The 18395-nt window shown below is 40.8% G+C and overlaps 2 protein-coding genes across 2 annotated transcripts in view; one reads left to right on the forward strand and one right to left on the reverse strand.

Annotated features, from left to right (window-relative positions):
• Positions 1-14527, forward strand: part of NDUFAF2 (NADH:ubiquinone oxidoreductase complex assembly factor 2) — a 64376-nt gene extending 49849 nt beyond the window's left edge. Inside the window, exons 3-4 of the mRNA XM_069001330.1 lie at positions 888-928; positions 14173-14527. Coding sequence (XP_068857431.1) covers positions 888-928; positions 14173-14430 — 299 coding nt within the window. The 3' untranslated portion in view covers positions 14431-14527. The remainder of the gene's footprint in view (positions 1-887; positions 929-14172) is intronic.
• A 745-nt stretch (positions 14528-15272) lies between these two features.
• SMIM15 (small integral membrane protein 15) lies at positions 15273-18194 on the reverse strand. Its single transcript, XM_069001331.1, has 3 exons — positions 17946-18194; positions 17776-17832; positions 15273-17053 (listed from the first exon to the last, which is right to left on the reverse strand). Exon 3 carries the CDS (start codon positions 17024-17026, stop codon positions 16802-16804), a length of 225 nt encoding a protein of 74 aa, XP_068857432.1. The 5' UTR covers positions 17027-17053; positions 17776-17832; positions 17946-18194; the 3' UTR covers positions 15273-16801.
• Positions 18195-18395: the final 201 nt, after the last annotated feature.

Here is an 18395-nt window from a genome sequence, read left to right on the forward strand (position 1 = left end):
TATTTCTAAAAAGTGGTGTCAGATAATTCCTCTAAATAATGTAATAATGTAATAGTTGGAGCTCTCTCCTTTAATTCATCGTCAATACAAAGTGACACCTGTCAGCATCTGCAATGGAGTCTCTATATTGCTGCCTCCCAACAGTCCCAGCTAACAGCAGTGTTAGTGATGGGAGTGGGCATCTGTCTACAGATTTTGTTCAGAAAACCTGAGCCACAGGACAAATGTTCTGCTTTCATTCCTCCATTCCTCTGCTGTCTTTTCCAGCATGAATTGACTGAAATGGAGGGATCCTTCCCCTAGGCACAGTACTTGCCCCTCCATGAAGTGGATAATCCACCAGAGCCACAGGATGTGCTTCAGTCCAGGCTCTGCAATCTCTCAGTCAGGTCCTGTACCTTTCATACCCGTAAAGGAATTCTACCTCGTAGTAACATAAAGTGCTTTCAGCTTTAAGAAAGCCTGAAGCCTGTAAGAATCCTTTTTCTCCATAGTGGTCTAAGGCTGTTCTTACTTTTCATTGGTCAACTCGTCATTTTCTTAGGGTATACCTCAAAGCTGTATTGCAAGCTCAACAATAAACCTGTGCCATAAACCCTGCTTTTTAAGCCCTGTTTTGACAGCCAAGGTGATATGTAAACTGTGCCCAAGGTCTTCACACAGAGCTGACACCATCCCCTACCTCTTCCTTCTCTAAAGACTGAGTATTGAAACTGGAAATAACGTCTTGTGCTGACATTCTGGGAAATTACATGGCTTGCCAGGTTGTGGCAAGTTCTATTATAATTTTTTCATAAATATTTGCTTTCTTTTACAAATTCATAATAATTTTGAGTTTTGATACTGTTTGTGATCTTTGAAATAATCCATTTGATTTTTTTTTCCAGCATGGATAAGAAAAAAGAGAGAAGATCCACCCACCATTGAGGTGAGATTAAATGTCTTTAAATTTTCAATTGTTGTAATTAATTTACAGTGGACTCATCTGTGCAGTAATCTGTCACTTGTGGGGAGAATTTAGTATGTTCCTTGCCTAATTGATGAAAATACACACTGGCTAGGTATCTTAACACTTAGAAAAAAGGAAAATAAGTGGAAATATAAACTCCATTATTCATTAGTCATTATCTGTGTGAATTCTTTTAAGATGGTATATGTAGGTTCTTTAAGATGATCATAAGCATTGAAAAGTCTCTTCAATTAAACAAGTTCTTAAATTACTGCTATGACTTTTTAATTAATGCAAGGTTTTTTTCATGGTGGTTGGTACTAAAACATAGGTTTCAAACCCAGCTGCCAGTGGATTCAACAAAACAGGAAAACCAATTGCACTAACATTTTAGAGTGCTAATAAGGTGGGGGAGTTACAACTATGTCTTTTTCCATAAGAGAAAGCAGAGAAATGTCCAACAGTGTCTTCCATGCTGATGAGTTTGTAAAGAGTTTGCAAACAAGTTTGGCTGCTGATCTGTGTATGCAAATGCATGCACACATACATGACTTGCCCAGCATTTCTACTGCAAGTTGCTTAAGCACCAGCTAGGAATGAGAGAGAAGATAAGACACTGTTTGCTGCAGAAGATTCAAAATGACACCCACGGAGGCAGATACCTGACTTGCATCAGAACTAACTGTGTCACGTTCAGTGAAGATATGTTGGCATCTCCAGCTATTTCGTCACTGAGATCTTCTGGAACATCCTGGCCTGTGAAAAGTTGTCCTGAATTCCTGTGTGTTGAGATGACCTCAAGAAGCTTGTCAGCTTATGCTGACAAACTGTAACTCATTGAAACAAGCTCCCACACAACATACAGCTTTCAACTAATTCTCTCTGCCCATTTTTCCCACTTGCCACTGAGTCTATAGAGACAGTAAGGGCTATAATACACCTGTGAATGAAAGAAGTTGAAGTTAAATTTATCCTAAAAGCTATTCAGGGAAGTACTAAATGTGAGTTGGGTTTTTTTGTTTGGTTGGTTTGTTTGTTTGTTTGTTTTTAATTTTTTCCCTTCCCTCCCCAATCTAGTTACTTACGCAGAGTCATGAAACAGTTGTTCCATCTAAGTTTGGACTGACCTCATTATAATTACTTCTGGCTTATACCAACTGTATGAAAACAAGCTTTATTGTTGAAATTACCAATTAATGTGATACCTGAAGATGGGAGGTGTCTTGGTTTTTGTTCTATCATTTCTGTGAGCAAGGCTGCTGTGATAGGTGCTCTGAGGTAAACCTGCTCCAAGGCAGGCAGCCTTGGGTCTGGAATTGGTGCAATAAAGCTCCTCCTGGCGCTAGAGATGTTGGTTCATTTTTGAAATAGGGAGCAATTCTCCACAGGTGAGAGAACTGTGGAACAATAGTGTTCTAAATATTTTACCTTCCAGAAAAAGCAATTTATGGAGAGTGAAAGATTGCTGGGACTAATGGTGCATTCAGAGTTACAGGACTGCTTATATTTTCAGATTCATGAGGTAATAGATCTGAAAAATAATTTAGAAGCAAGGTACTTTACCTGCAGGGCTGTGCATTGACCTTATCACAGAGCAGAAGTGATAACCTAGGAATTTGAAAATAGTTACCTTTTCAAGTAATCTCTAAATAGGTATTTTCCTGTGTAAGAAAAAGTTGTTCAAATATATGTATGTTAAAAATTCTTGCTAATATTGTGAAAAGAGTGCTCCAGTCATATTTTTAAGATGTGATAGTGAAGCCTAATTTTTTTCTCTGTATTACAGAGAATAGTGTGGGACACTATGTACGATCTACTTTTCTCCTAATTTGAAACTGGCACAAACCCTTATATCACCATATCATTATAAATATAATTATATCAGTGAAGTGCATATAGCATATTGTTTGGTCCCTATTTGTAGGGCTGATTTGCTTTAGTGTTTTAGCTACAGAAACTTTACTGGCTGTTATTCCGTATTATATTCCCCTTTTAACAGTAAAGATGGTACGGTAAACTGCTGTTTGACAGCTATGAAAAAAGGGAGTATTTGTGGCATATTCCATGTTGGAACCCTGTATAACAAATCTCCTTGTTCTTTCATGTATTTCTTGTGAGACCAGACTATTTCTGAAAAAGGAGGTAAAGCCCACAAGTTTTGCATTTTTGCTTTAATGACACTTTGCTCTCAACATACTGTAACAACCCTAAAGTTCCTAAAGCATAAGTTTCTGGAGCTGTGCTTATGTTCCTACCTTTGCAGTCTGTAAAACTACTTTTTTGGATGGTTTTCCTTTCTTTCCTGTCCTTTCCCCTTCACTTCTTTTTTCTTTATAATATCAAATGACATATGTTAAACCTTATTAAAATTTCTGTTCCACTTCTGTTAGCCTACCATCCCTTTTTGAATCTTATATTTGAGGGTTTTATATTTGTCTGTCTGATCTTTGATTGAGCTCTTGGCTATTGATCATAGAGGTTGTCAAGCTGCTCAGGCTACCAGGTTTCACAATGAGGTCTATGATAAATTTTTAATTGAAAATACTGGAGAGATACAGCTTCACAAAGCAGCTGGATCTTACTGATGGCACTGATGACCATGTGTTGGGAACCAATGGTTTGGTAAATACTGTAGGCTAATAAAATGTCATTCATAATCATCAGGACATGTCAGTCATTTAACTGAGAACAAATGTGAGTTGTTCTGCCTCACCAGTGGTCAGAGTAGTTGGGTCATGACACCAGCTAAATCTGTTGATGATTTTCTTGAGACTTGATCATGTTTTGTATTCAGGCCATTCATTCTTCCACAAACACCTAACTGATCTTATTTTGTTTGTTTGCTTGTTTCCATTATAAATCTTTCACTTTAGCTCAGAAGAAGTTGCTTTACCTCTCTCTTTCTTTAGTTTCTCTCTCTCTTTTTTTTTTTATGGAAGAATACTCCAAGTCAATTTGTGCAGTGTTAGTTGTACCACATCCCTAATGGTTTCTTTCCTCCTTGTGCCCCCATCCCTTTTTCCCCATTTTTGAAGGAAGTCACTTGGACTTCTGTGTCTGGCCAGACATAACTCATGAATGCTGCTCATCACCTTGGTTATTTCTAACCTAGCCAGTTACATAAGGAATGTTAGTGCTGGAAGGTTTTAAAGCCATCTTCTGGGATACTGGTTAACAGTTGGTTGCCTTTTGATTTTTTTTACAGTTGGAAATATGCCAAGTCTCAACTCAGTTGTGATAAGGGTGATAACCTGACAAATTAATGCAGATCAAGTTGTTTCTTATGTTCTGCTTAAACATACTCTGTTCCTATGGTAATCAGGAAATCTGTCTTGATATAGAATTCTGGATCATGCCTTCGCCCTGTCTAAGCATGTGTACAGTATGTGTATAGTACATATACTCCTTAATAAAACGTGAGAGTCTGTGCTTGAATATGTATATTTTTGCTGTACTGTAGCATCCTGTCATCTGCCCCTTTATGTGTATATTAAGAATGATCATATATGGTTGGCTGAGGAAAATCATTACCTTTATTCCTGAGCAGTTCTAAATTGTATTTTAACCAGTTTAACAAGTGATGAATAACTAGGTTGATTAATACAGTTCTTTATTATGTATAGAGAAAACTAGATGTATGTAGCAAGTGTTTTGGCAAATAGGAAATGTGTGATTGTCTAGGGACCTTACAGTTTTAAATTAATTAAAATGTTTTAAAGGCTGCTAATATTAAAATAATTTTAATCAAAAGCATTTTGTAGAAGCAGATTTAATAATTTATCACTTTACATGCATATTAGTTTACCTGCTAAGCTTTCATGTTGTCAAAATTTGTTAAGAAAAATTGTCTTGAGATACAGCGGTTATTTTATAGAAAGGATGCTTCATCCGTGCAAATTATTTCTTTAAGAGGCTATTCCCTTCCATTCTTTGAGCCATAGTCCACCTTCTGTACCGGTCTTCCAAAAATTTGTAAAGTAAATGTAAATGTGATGTCTTGCATATGCTCTTTTCTCCTTCTGACTACAGACTTCTCTATTGACTTTAAACATGGCATTTTTATATTTTGGATTTTTCACATCTTGTTTGGAAAGGAAAGAAAAGATGCTCATGGAAGACAGGGAGGAAACCTTGTCTCTTCAGGCCTTTCTGTACCTAACTTATATTTGATTTTTTTTCTTGTTTCAGAGGGCATCAGATTTGTAGAGGCTTATAAAGAATTCTGCAATCTATAACACAAGGTATCTGAATGTATTTAGAAATCTAACCCTTATTTTGTCCTATAACAGATCTTATAGGTACACACTACTTCTGACAATGTCCTGAGGTTCAAAGGTATCTGAGATACTTGGCACTGTTTAAGACCATGTCTGTAGAATGGAGATAGAAATAGAGTTACAGATTTTCTTGGGGTGTCAGGAAACTAATGAGGAGACTTGCAATTATGGCGATGCTGAGAGAAACTGGTATGGAGAGAAATGTGGTTTATCTCTGAACCCACCGATGTGGTATCCTGCGAGTGATAGATGTGAACCTATAGTAACACATCCGTGTGTACACAGATCTTTGTACTAGATAGCACTTCCCTGTTGATACAGACACTGCTTCCTCTGTAGCACACACTGGGCTGCACAACCACAAATCTCAGTTTGAACTGAAACCTCTTTGTTGCTCTGTATGCATGTGTGTGTTATATTAATATTTCATGGGAAGTAGAGTAGAATTGCATGTTCCTTTAATTTGCATCAAGATCCTGAAAATAGTTTGAAATTGAAAACCACAGTAAATGACTGCTTTTCTCATGCAGTATGTACTTGTTACACAGTAATAAATTTCAGTGGGTTCTGAATTGCACAGTTGGATAGAAAGTGAAATGTTAAAAAAAATTCTGTGATGACGCCTCCATTCTTTCAAACTATTTCTAGGATTTCCATAATTATCTGTTTTGACAAACTCCTTGTCAAGGGAGGAAAAAACATACTTCAGTGAGTTGTAATAAGCATAAGGTTTCTTCCTCCCACCCCCTGAATAATTACATTGAAATTAAATTCTATTTAGTTCCCACAATGCATACCACTCTCCCCATTTGTTTGATCGTAAGTATTATTTGAGAGATGGCATGATCAAAAGTAGGTTCAGTTATTAGTTTACTCGGAATTCGCATTCCTTTCAGGAGAATGGAATGCAGTTTAGAAAAATGCTTTGTTTGACACTGTTGGGATTGCATGTTACAGTTCTGCCTCTGTCTGCTTTCAGATGCTTCAGTTGAGAAGTTGTAAAATGAGAACACTGACAGGGAGATTGTACATTCTTACATAGAGACTAGGGCTTAGCACATGAGTAATTTACTCCTGAAGCCACCAAAAGCTGCACAGTATGATTTACCATTTGAGGAAAAAATATTTTAAAAGCAGAGGGATAAACATGTCACTGAGCAAAATATTTCCAACTGTTGTTGTCCAGAATCACAACCAGGATTTGGGCCATATTCAAATAACTTAGGTTGCACTAAATAGCATTTTGCATAGTAAATTACACTTGATTCCAGAGAGGATTATTATTCAGTTCAAAAGGGCAGAAAAACTTGACGATATAAAGAACTTAGATACAAAGACCTTAAATAGAAGGGAGTAGTCATAGAAGTCAATAAAAAAAAAACCAAATTGAGCATTTGCAGAAGCCATCATCTTTTAGATTTTTTTCCTCCTGTTTGTTTTAGATTTCTCTTCAGGGTTGAAATATAAGTGCTTGTCAACCTCCACAGAGGAATATTGGGGCACCAATTTGTCCCATTGCTACCAGGTTGCCCATGCTGCAGATTCTAAGGCTGCAGAGCAAAGAGCTGCTGCTGCTCTTCCGTTCCTGTCCATGTGGGAGGGAACGCATGGAGCACTGGCTCTGTGTCCTAATTCACTGACAGCACAGCTGGGTGGGGGTGGAGGGCAAAGTGAAGTGTACCAGGAAAAGGGCTGGTACAGAGTACATCATATGTACTGAAACTGAGTCACAGCTACAGTTCCTTGTTTGCTTTGTGGGGATTGGGGCTATGCATTGCCCTTTATTCAGGGCAGAGTGCAGTGGTGCCAGGCTAGTTTGTGGTTTTTGCTGCTTCTACACAGTTTCATTGGTGATCTTGAATATGTGTGTAGATCTGGACAAATATCTTTGCAGAATTATAAAAATAATTCAGGCACAAACTCCTACTGTCTCCACGTGTTTGTGATATGCTTTATAGTCCAGTGTCTCTTTCTTTTGCCTCTTGATATGTGTTCTTGCCAAACACGTGTTACACTGTGGTGCCCTAGAAACTATGTCAGCTCATGCCAGAGATTCTGTAGTTCATAAGTAGTACTACAGTATTTAGCACTGCTTGCCTGCAGATTGAATTTAAACAAAAATTACTGTGAGTTAGAATTAGTATTTAACTGATTTGTCTTGGTAGTAATGTGGTATTAGTACTGCATTTGAAACTAGATATTGCAACTGATCAGAGATTTGCTCAAAACCTGAACCTGCATAAAGCAAATCTTACATTGATTTGATTAACGTTTGTTGATTGACCAAAGATATTTAGTGTATGTTCTTTACAAAATTAGCAGTCAGTTGAGTCAGTGTTTGATTTAAGTAAGTATTTTAGCTAATCCAGGTAAGGTCTTCTATTTCAAACTGCTCCGCTGTTTTTGCCATGCAGTGACAGCCTTTCATTTACCACATTATTTCTCATTCCCAAGCTGGTACTGCTAAGATCATGTTCAGTTGCTGAGTTATCAAGACCTGCCCTAGATCAGAACATTCAGTGCTTCCCAAAGATGAGGTCTGCTCTCTGCCTCCTACTTTTGAAATATGATGTAATAGCCAATTATTTCATCTTGCTTATTTAACTTGTCAAACTGGAAAATGAAGTTTAGTTAACTAGTTTGGTGATATTCTAAAAAATGGTGATACAGCTTAACTTCTAGCATTTTGCCAGAGTTTTAGTTAATTTGACAATGAAGAAAGATTCTGACATTTTAAATTGTCTTACAACAATCAACCTTTTTAATACTATGCTAAAACTATTTTTTAAATTCCATTTGTTATTTTTTAAATTTTTGTCAATTTGTAGGTATGAATTTTTACAGGCAGCATTCTAAGTTCAAGTTCATTCATGATTCAATCTAGACACAAAATGCAAGTATTCTATGAATATGCACCGTCTACAGTTCAAAGATCATTAATCTGTCCAGCTGTTTCTCAGTTCTGGCATCAAACAGTAACTAGCTAACCCTATTCAAATCAAGTGAAATTATGAGTATTTCAACATATGTATTTAAAGATAACTCGGGAAGTTGAAATAGTTTCTAAGACAACATAAAGAAGCTATTTATTTCTAATTTATCAATATACAAACCTATATGAAATGAAATGTGATTTTTTTTTTCTCAAAATTACTAATAAATAAAACCCATGTAATTGAAGGGTTAGGTCTAGTGTCTTTAGAAAACCTTCTGGAAAGTGCCAATCTGTTAAAATAACCTTTAAATCACCCCCCTTAGGCACTGTACATTGGTACTGCATGTCTAGCCACCTGCATCCATAGTGCTCCATTCCCAGCTTTGCGCTCAGAAGTTTGAAAATGCTCTGTGGGAGGCAAGTGTTGGCGTTACTGACGGCTGGCTTGAGGGCCGAGGGGGATACAGTGAAGGAGTAAGAGTAGGGGAGGAGTGGTTCCTCAGGCTGTGCGGTTCAGCAGGTGCTGCAGGATAGAAGGCATTCCGTACCATTGTTTGCCTGTGGAGAAGTATAGCAACAGGGGTCCAGCAAAGATTGGTCACTACTGAGCTAGACCCCACCTGAAGGAATGAGTGAGTCTGGATAACCCTCTTTTGTATTCATGACGTTTTCCTTCCAGGAGGAACTAATTCTATTCATTCTGTAAGGCTACTAGCTTATTCAGGAAGTGGAAAGAAGTTACAATGTGGGAGTCTTTACGAAGAAAAGAACACTGCATTCCAAATGTTGACCCTACAAAGTGGGTATTCCAGTACAGTCTTGTAGGCATCTAGAATCCTTTGTCTAACTTTTTCTCCTTGTATGGAGTGGAGGTGAATACAATTTCCATGCTGCAGAAGTGACTTTGTGATACAACTCAGCTGCCAGAGTTACGTGAGAGCTTTGAAAAATACATAGTTTGCAACAAAAGTGAAAATTTCATGCCAGTGGCAGGAAATACAGCCCAATGACTTCTGCAGAAACACCCTTGGAAGACAGCAACATGTCTTAAGCTGTGTTGCTAGTATGAGCAGGCCATCTTTCATTCTTTGATCATGCAGCTGTTACCAATACTAAGATGTCAGATTATATGCAGAAGTCAGCAGTTTCTGGATGAAAAGCAGCTGCCTCAAACTCCACAAAGGGCTGCTTTGGTATTTCCTTAATAATAATGTTCTTCAAGAAAACCTTAGACATCACTTTCTTAAACTCTGCCTTCCTGAGGAGGGAAGACATGCAGCTCCAAATGTTAGAAGTGTTAAAAACCTCATACAACTTAAAATAATCACCAAAGCTGGACAACCTGCAGTGAGTAAAATACCTTGTTTTACTTTTCACCTAAAAATAAACTGTAGAACATGTAGTTGGACCTAGCTTTTGGCATATCATGTGTATCCTATTCATGGGTAATGTATGCTGGGACCTGATGCATTTCAGAGTGAACCCCTGCATGTAGGGATTTCAACTGTTTGAAAATGTGGCTGGATATCTTAAGGCATTTTTTGTTTTTTTAGTTTTGCAGCATAACCCCAGTTCTGAGATTTCTCTGTTAATAAAAGTGTTGAAGGACCTTTCTGATACTCTTAATATGCCATGTACTTCCAGAGAACTGCTGGTTCAAAGGGCTTATATCATTTACTTGTACAAAAAGACAGTGTTGGAAGAACAAGCTAATCCTCAGAAAACTGCAGCTGTCTGGTAGATATTATGTTCTCTAGGTTGGATAGAAAGACTCTGTATTTCCCTTAATGGTCAGCGCACATTACATGTTCACGTACTTATATTTTAGCAGAAAACTTACTGGGGGGCAATTTATAGTGAAGATAGCCATCTTATAAAATACTGTGATTCATCTTGGAGGAGGATAGAAGATAAGTGTTCTGAACCTGACAATGGAACTTAAAAAACCCACAAACAAACAAACTTTTAGGCCTCAGTTACTTTTTGTAGCAAATCAAAGTAAAGGATTGGTTAGCAGTGGAGTCTCAAAGTGAGAATCTATTTGACCCAATTTTTCTAACATGCCAATTGACCCAGTATTTCCAATTCATATTTTCTTTAATTTGAGCACAGGATCCCAGTGATTTCAGTGTACATGTTAGTGGCATGAATTTATTGCCAAAAATGGATATCTACAGATACTTCATAGTTGAAAAATTTTTGTCCTGGTATGAAATGTATAGAAAATTATGAGTAAGTCACTTCAGTTTGGGGTTTTTTTCTGCATTTACTGATAAAGATCATTTCTTATGTTTTTCTTTTTTTTTTAAGATCTACTTTTTTATTTTACTATATCACAGCTATACTCTGTCCACAGAAAGCTGATTAAAAGAGCCTTACTTGAGTCTGAAAACCAGAGAACAATTATATATCAACATTTAAAATGGACTTGGAGCATCTGGAGTTTGGTTACAGCTTCTCTTACCTGACTATGATAACTTCATGTTGAAGTAATCACTTGAAGAGATTTTAAATTAATAACAGCTGTTCACAGTAAGGAAATTATGTTTGTTTAATAAATAATTTCCTGTTGTTTTAGCAGAGACGATGATGTGGTCTTCAGTTATCACAAAGGTATTTGACCTTGTTTCTTTGTAGTGGTTTAATACAAGCACCACAGGAGTAATCCACTTGAAATCAATAAGGTCATGGTGGATTTACATAGACATGTGGTAAACAAGGATAGAATTGAGAAATGCCACAAAGAGGTTTTGCTATACTGACTGTTGAAAACTTGAACTTGTTATGCTTAGCAATATTTCTATTTGAGCATGTGAGAATTTTCACCCCTCTTCAGTTTGCAAAGTCGTTTGTGTATTGTGTAATTCCATTCAATATTCCTGTGTGAAGTGTTCTGCCATTGCTCTGCGTATCTGTGAATTTAAGTACAGAGGCAACTAAGAATTAAGGAGTTATTTTCCGTGGTACCTCTAAGATAAGGTATATTGGGTTTGTATGGCCAGGTTTTGGTAGTGGGGCAGCTGCAGGGGTGGCTTCTGTGAGAAGCTGCCAAAAGCTTCCTCCATGTCGGGCAGAGACAGTCCCAGCCAGCTCCAGGATGTCTGTGGCTCTGGTCAAGGCTGGGCCCATCGGAAATGGTGGTAACGCCTCTCTGATGATATATTTAAGAAGACTTAAAGTTTTGTGGAGTTGTAACTGTGCTCAGAGAAAAGCAGGGTGACAGTATGTGAGAGGAAGAGCCCTGCAGACAGCCAGGTCAGTGCAGAAGGAGGGGCAGGAGGTGCTCCAGGCACCAGAGCTGAGGTTCCCCTGCAGCCCGTGGTGCAGACCATGGTAAGGCAGCTGTGCCCCTGAGCCCATGGAGATCCACAAGGGAGGAGACCCATGCTGGAGCAGGTGGATGCCTGAGAGGAGGCTGTGACCCCATGGGAGGCCTGTGCTGGAGCAGGGTCCTGGCAGGGACCTGCAGACCCATGGAGAGGAGCCCATGCTGGAGCAGGTTTCCTGGTAGGACTTGTGACCCTGTGGGGGACCCACACTGGGGCAGGCTGTGCCTGAAGGATTGTACCCCGTGGAAGAAACGTACACTGGAGCAGTTTGGGGAGGACTGTTGCTCATGAGATGGACTCATGGAAGTTCATGGTGAACTGTCTCCCATGGGCAGGATCCCATGGTGGTACAGGAGAAGGACTCCTCTCCCTGAGCAACGCCAGGAACACGTGATGAACTGACCATAACCCCCATTCCCTGTCTCCCTGTGCTTGCTAGGGGAAGGAGACAGAGCTGGGAAGGAGGGAGCAGTAGGGGGAAGGTGATTTTAAGATCTTATTTTATTTCTCATCATCCTGTGATAGTATTGAGTCTGTTTTGCCTGTTACAATATTTTGGTGTGTGATTTCTCATAGTCCTTATCTTGTTAACTCTTCATTATATTTTCTCTGCCCTGTCCAGCTGTGGAGGGGAGTGACAAGCTTTGGTGGACATCTGGCATCCAGCCATGGTCAACCCACTGTATAAGGTTTTCTTTAAATACTTTAAATACTGTCTTTTAAAGCATTCTTAGGTATTCATAATTGCTATTTCAACTCTTGGTGGTATCACATGTATTTTAACACGTAAATTCCTAAAATAATGTCATGGTCTTCTGCTCATGGAAAAGGGTACTAGCATAGTTTCTCCTTAACTCTTCCCATATACTTGTAATCTGGAGAAAAGAATTCAGCCTTTTTCTTCATTCTGGAGGCCATCTCTATCTACATGGATGACTGGAAGGTGATCAGGAGTAGTCAGCATGGATTCACTGCAGATAAATCAAGCTTGACCAACCTGAATGACTCTTATGATGAAACAACTCCCTGGAGAGCAGTGGGACCTCAACTTCAGCAAGGCTTTTGACACTGTCTCTCACAACATCCTTGTAGGAAAACTCAAGGGGTGTGGACTGGATGAGTGGACAGTGAGGTGGATTGAGAACTGGCTGAATGGCAGAACCCAAAGGATTGTCAGTAGCACAGGATTCAGCTGAAGGTCTGTCACTGGTGGTGCCCCCCAAGGTTCAGTACTGGGCCCAGTATTGTTTAACTTATCACCAGTGACTTGGATGAAGGGACAAATGCCTCCTCAGCAAGTTTGCTGCTGACACAAACCCGGGAGCAGTGGCTGATGCCCCGGAGTGCTGTGCAGCCCTTCAGAAGGACCTCAACAGGTTGGAGAGATGGGCAGAGAGGAACCTGAACTGAAATTCAGCAAAGGTAAATGCCAGGTCCTGCACCTGGGGAAGAACAAGCCCAGGCACCAGCACAGGCTGGGGCTGACCTGCTGGGGGGCAGCTCTGCAGAGAAGGACCTGGGGGTCCTGGTGGACAACAAGCTGTCCATGAGCCAGCAGAGTGTCTGGTGGCCAGGGAGGCCAGTGGGATCCTGGAGGGCACTAGGAAGACCATTGCCAGCAGGTGGAGGGAGGTGATCCTGTGCCTGTACTCAGCCATGGGTGAGAACCTCACCTGGTTCTGGGCTCCTCAGGACAAGAGAGGCATGGAGCTCCTGGAGCAGGTCCAGCAGAGGGCAACGAAGTTGATTAGCCACTGGAGTGTCTCTCCTGCACGGAAAGGCTGAGGGGACTGAGGAAAAGCGGAGAAGAGATGGCTGAGAGGGGACCTGATCAATGTCTATCAGTATCTGTCGGGAGGGTGACAAGAGGATGGAGCAAAGCTCTGCTTAGTGGTGCCAAGCAACAGGACAAGAGGCAATGGGCAGAAACTGATGCACAGGAGTTCCACCTGAACATGAAGAACTTCTTTACTGTGGGGTTGACCAAGGACTGTAACAGATTGACCTGAGAGGTTGAAGAGTCTTCCTTACTGGAAATAATCAAGCACCATCTGGACAGTCCTGTGCCATGTGCTCTGGGATGACCCTGCTGGAGCATGGAGGTTGAATGAGGCTGGACCAAATGACCCACTGCACTATCTTCCAACCTGACCAATCTGTGATTTTATGATTTTAATTATTTATTTTTTAATCTTGCACTAGTAAGACCCCAAAGGTTGCACATCTGTTTCTCCCAAAACTGTGCCCTGAGGCACAGATACCTAACACCACAGGCATAGTGAATTACACTAAGAGATACAAATGATAAATACCTGTACGTACCAACTCCTATATAGGAAACAATGCAAGAAGTATTATTGTTTTCAATGTATTTTCACATTTATTGATGACTGTATTTAATTTCTTAATTTCTTCTTTTTGCTCCAACAGAATAGCAAAGTGGACACTACAATGCAGTTTTGCTTCAACAAGATGATCCAGACATTAAGAACATTCTAAAATAGGGTTGAATTTGCAGTTGTGGGAAACCAATTAATTTTGACACATTTTATTTTACTTAAATACCTGAAAATGCAGGTTATAACATTAAGAAAAGCAATGACTGTTTAAAATGTTTTATTGGAACACTGTGTATTGCATTTGCTTCTGACTTACCTAATTATCTTTCTACTGTGTTCTTAGGAGATTCTTAGGAATGAAAATTATAGAGAAGAAATGAAACAGAAAGTCAAGGATGTATCTGAAAAGGATAAGCTGCTTCAGGCCAAGGAATATGAGGAAGGACTTGTTGCTGAACCAAGTCATACTCAGGTTAAAGGCCACGCATCTGCCCCTTACTATGGAAAGAAGGAGCCCTCACAAGACCCCACAAGCACTGCTAATACCTTCCAGCCAGGGGCCTGGATGCCACCAGGCACTGGTAGTAGTCAAAGTAAATAAGCAATTTAATGGACAGATACTGCTAATGGATAAATGTTTTAACAGAGAACATACACAGCTGTTATATACAAAAGTGCAATAAAGTAATATTAAAGCAGTTGTGGGTTTTTTTGCAGAACTATTTGAATTGGCTGAATCATGACAAAGTATTGTAAAATGTTTCGGTTTAGTGAAAAACAGGATGTGTAACTAAGTTTGGTTTTGACAGTTGCTGTTCAACAGGTTACTCTTGAATTCACAGTTAAAAGACTATCTAAATTTTCGTAAAGTCTAAATTGGCTTTTTCTTTGAAAACTGTTCTTGATGTAAACATTGTAGTTAGTACACTTACATTCTCCCAAACCTTGGCCAAGATGTTTCTTCAAAATAAATCCCTTGGCAGTGCCAGTGTCCTTTCCGTTGGCAAGCAGACAGAAAAGTTGATTTCATTAACAGGAATCACTATGACACTGCACTGATTACGCACTGTACTCATCGTAGAGATGTTCTTGTAACTTAAAAACCAGTCAACGTATTTCAATAATGTTTGATGTGCAGACAGCAATCTGCACAGGGTAAAATCAGTTAAACAACATAAAACTGTTATAATAGAAGCTAGAATTATTTGATAAACCTCCTGGAAAATAACACTGGGTGTGGGACAAGGGACTGTCATGAATATTAAAAAAAAAAAAAATTAGTTTTATTCCTGGTGTATCCATGGACTTCCCTAGATGATTAGATCATTTTGGCCATGGATCAGTTTAGATAGATGAAATGTGCAGATTATTTCCTTAGAGATGATATTTGAGAACTTCAAATAAAAATAGAGACCACACAATTTTTTTCAAAAAGTATCAAATTTATTTACGGAGTGTATCCCTCATCAGTTCTCCTCCCTGTGTTTCAAGCTATGTAGGTATCAAAGGTGGAACACATACATATTTGACAACACTTCATACAAAACATGGAGACTTAATCTCACATATTTATAAAAAGCCCAAATGTCGTATTCTAATAATGCTAGCTTTCACCAACAAAATTGAAATGGGATCAACTTCACATTTACTTAAAGTAATTTCAGTTAGACTCCCCACTTCTGATCCCCCTTGGTGTCAGCCAGCTCTATAGGTCTCTCTTCATTTGAACAATGGTATTATTTTAAGGTTTTATTTTTAAACCTGATCAAAGAGTAGCTGCTAGAATGCACAACTCCGTGCTGCTGTTCAGAAATACACAAAATGTAAAATTTTAATGACTGCTACAAGCTCGGCCACCACAGACTATTATTAGAAATTAGGCTTTGAAAAATTAATCCGTTCTGTTAAGAAGAGATGAATTGGAAATAAGGTTAAATAATTTTGATGCATTTGCAACACAAACCTGACTTTTTTGACTATTTCAGCATCTTGCAAGCTGTAAGGCAGCCGAGTTTCAAGGGCCATAAGAACAAAAATCCCACCTAAACTCCAGTCTTAAATCAAAGGTAGCCAGAAGGTTAGCAAGCAGAACTACTGTCACCAGCTTGTGCATCATCCTTGCACAGCCATCTGCTGTAGGTCTCTGGGAGAAAAACACTAGGCCACCTGGGTCTTTGGTCTCACTCCACTTACGCTATTCTTTGAGGCATAAAGAGTTTATGAAGGTAAAAGCAAATCAGTTACAGGTGGAGCGTTCAGGTGATTGTTAGGGAAGACCAAACAACATAGTACTACTGCATTTTATAGAACATGAGTGCCTTAAGAGAAATGAAGCTAATAAGAACAAGCAATCAGTTTCCTAGAACCTGGGCTGAAGTCAAAGGCTGTTGATGGCTGGTAGTTCAGGAAACAGGAAAAGCTCAGGTACATTATTTCTGCAGACAAGCACCACCATCAAAGACACTGCAGCAGCCACTATGGGCACACACACAGCCATACGCGGTGACCTTAAAAAAAATCAGTCATGTCTGCTATCTAATGCTACAGCTAGCTTGTCTCTACAGCTCTTCTCAAGGTATGCCAAAACTTACATTTCTGTAATCCAGTTTATTATTCACATTTTCCCCTACATTTGACAATTTTAAGACACTTGTTAAATCATAGCTTGGCTAAGAGAAAAAAAAAATAATCTACCTCCAGAGCCACCCAACAGGTTAATTTTTTAATTTAACATGCGAATTTAGAAAAGCAATCTCCACTAGAATACAAGTAGTAAATGTAGTGACTCTAACAAGTGTCACTTGGGCAAATTTTAACACAAATCAGCAGGAAAAAAAAATACACTGAAGTATTAAATTTCATACTTCAAGAAATAACAGGATCAAGTATCAAAGGACAGTTACAACACAAAATGTAGAAGTATTTCATTTAAAAAGTGGATTACTTGCACAGGAAAGGCCATTTTTGCCCATTTAATCCTTCTTTGTTCGTTTGGCCTTTGCAATGTTCTCCTGGCGTTTCTGTTTCTTCTTTTGCTCTCGTTCCCTGGCCTCAATCATTTTTGCAAGCTTCCATGACAGCGCTGCACTAATTACAAACAGCGGCGTGAGGGCCAAGATCACGGTTGTGAGAAAGCCATAGGGGTCCTTGGCAGCCCACTCCACGATGTATTCAGCCCAAGCCTTAATATCGAACATCTTTTCTGTTTTGCTATTGGGAAAACCCTGTGGAATAATAAAAAAAATAATTTCCGAGTACTCAGAAAAATAAAGCACACATACACAAGAACCAAATGCAAGAAATTACACCTTCACGTGAGGAAGAACTACTTTATATTGAGGGTGGCTGAGCACTGGAACAGGTTGCTCAGAGAGGACATGGAGTCTCCCTCTGGAGATATTCAAAACCCACTTCGACAGGTTCCTGTGTCACCTGCTCTAGGTGACCCTGCCTTGGCAGTTCGGTTGGACTGATGATCCCCAGAGGTCCCTTCCACCCCTAACGATTCTCTGATTTTAATAGAAGTTGTCATTGTTCACTATCAAAGGACAAGATCATTTTTGCTGGAAATTAAAAGCAGTGCATAGTATGTGAAAGTATAATACAAAGCACTGACCCTACGTTAAAGTTCAGTGCTTATAGAATAATTAGGCATTTAATCCAACAGAGCTGCAAATGCTACCAAGAATACACTGCTAAATGGAAAAAAAAAGTGCGGTTTGCGGTTCTCTGGAAGTGAAGGAAAGGCAGTCTCGCTGGTTTACCTCTCTGTAGGTTTCACTACAGAGGAGGCGAGGGAGCCCCGGCAGTGCTTTGGGTACTGAACTGGCGGCAGTCGGGCAGCCAAGCCCACCGCAGCGGTGCCGGCCCCGGCGCGCCTCCCTGGCCAACGCCTCGCCCGCCTCCCTCCGTGCCTCCCGCCCCGCCCCGGCCGGCACCGCCTCACCTGCGGCCCCGGGCACCCTCCGGGCCTGCCGAGCGGCGGAAGGGCGAGCCGAGCTCCCTGCGGAGAGAACACACGGGCCGTGAGGGGGCGGCGATGCCCCCCGCCGCCGGCGCCCCCCGCCCGAGCCGCGCTCCCGGGGCCGCCCCCCGCCCGCCGCTGCCCCGCGGTACCGCGGCCCTGGAGGGCTCCGGGATTCCGAGCGGAAACAGGAAGGAGGCGCCCGCCCCGCCCAGCCCGGCCGGGCGGGAGCGGGGAGCAGGGCCCGCCCGCCGCGGGGCTGGAGCGGCCTGGCCGCAGCTGCCTCTGCCCGGGCCCCGCCGGAGCCTCCGCGGGGCGGGCGCTGCTTTTCCCCGAGCCCCGCCCGGAGCCTTCGCGGGGTTGGCGCTGCTGCCCGCGGGGAGCCACACGACGAGGAATGGAGGAGCTCGTCAGTCCATTAAGAAGAAGCTGTAAGCCGGGAAGAAGGCGTTTCCGAGGTACCCGGATGGGCAGTTCACGACGTGGAATACCCTGTGGAAGCTGGAATGCCGCTCGCACCAGAGCTGGGAGCCCCGTGGTGTCTCCGTGCACTCTCCCGTTTTGGGGCCGCTCGGGTGCGTGCGAGGAACGATCAGGATCTG

The sequence above is a fragment of the Aphelocoma coerulescens genome (assembly GCF_041296385.1).
Source record: "Aphelocoma coerulescens isolate FSJ_1873_10779 chromosome Z unlocalized genomic scaffold, UR_Acoe_1.0 ChrZ, whole genome shotgun sequence".
NCBI lineage: Eukaryota > Metazoa > Chordata > Aves > Passeriformes > Corvidae > Aphelocoma > Aphelocoma coerulescens.

Coding starts and splice junctions, on each gene's coding strand:
- SMIM15 (XM_069001331.1), bottom strand. CDS start 17,026: ATGTTCGATATTAAGGCTTGGGCTGAATACATCGTGGAGTGGGCTGCC.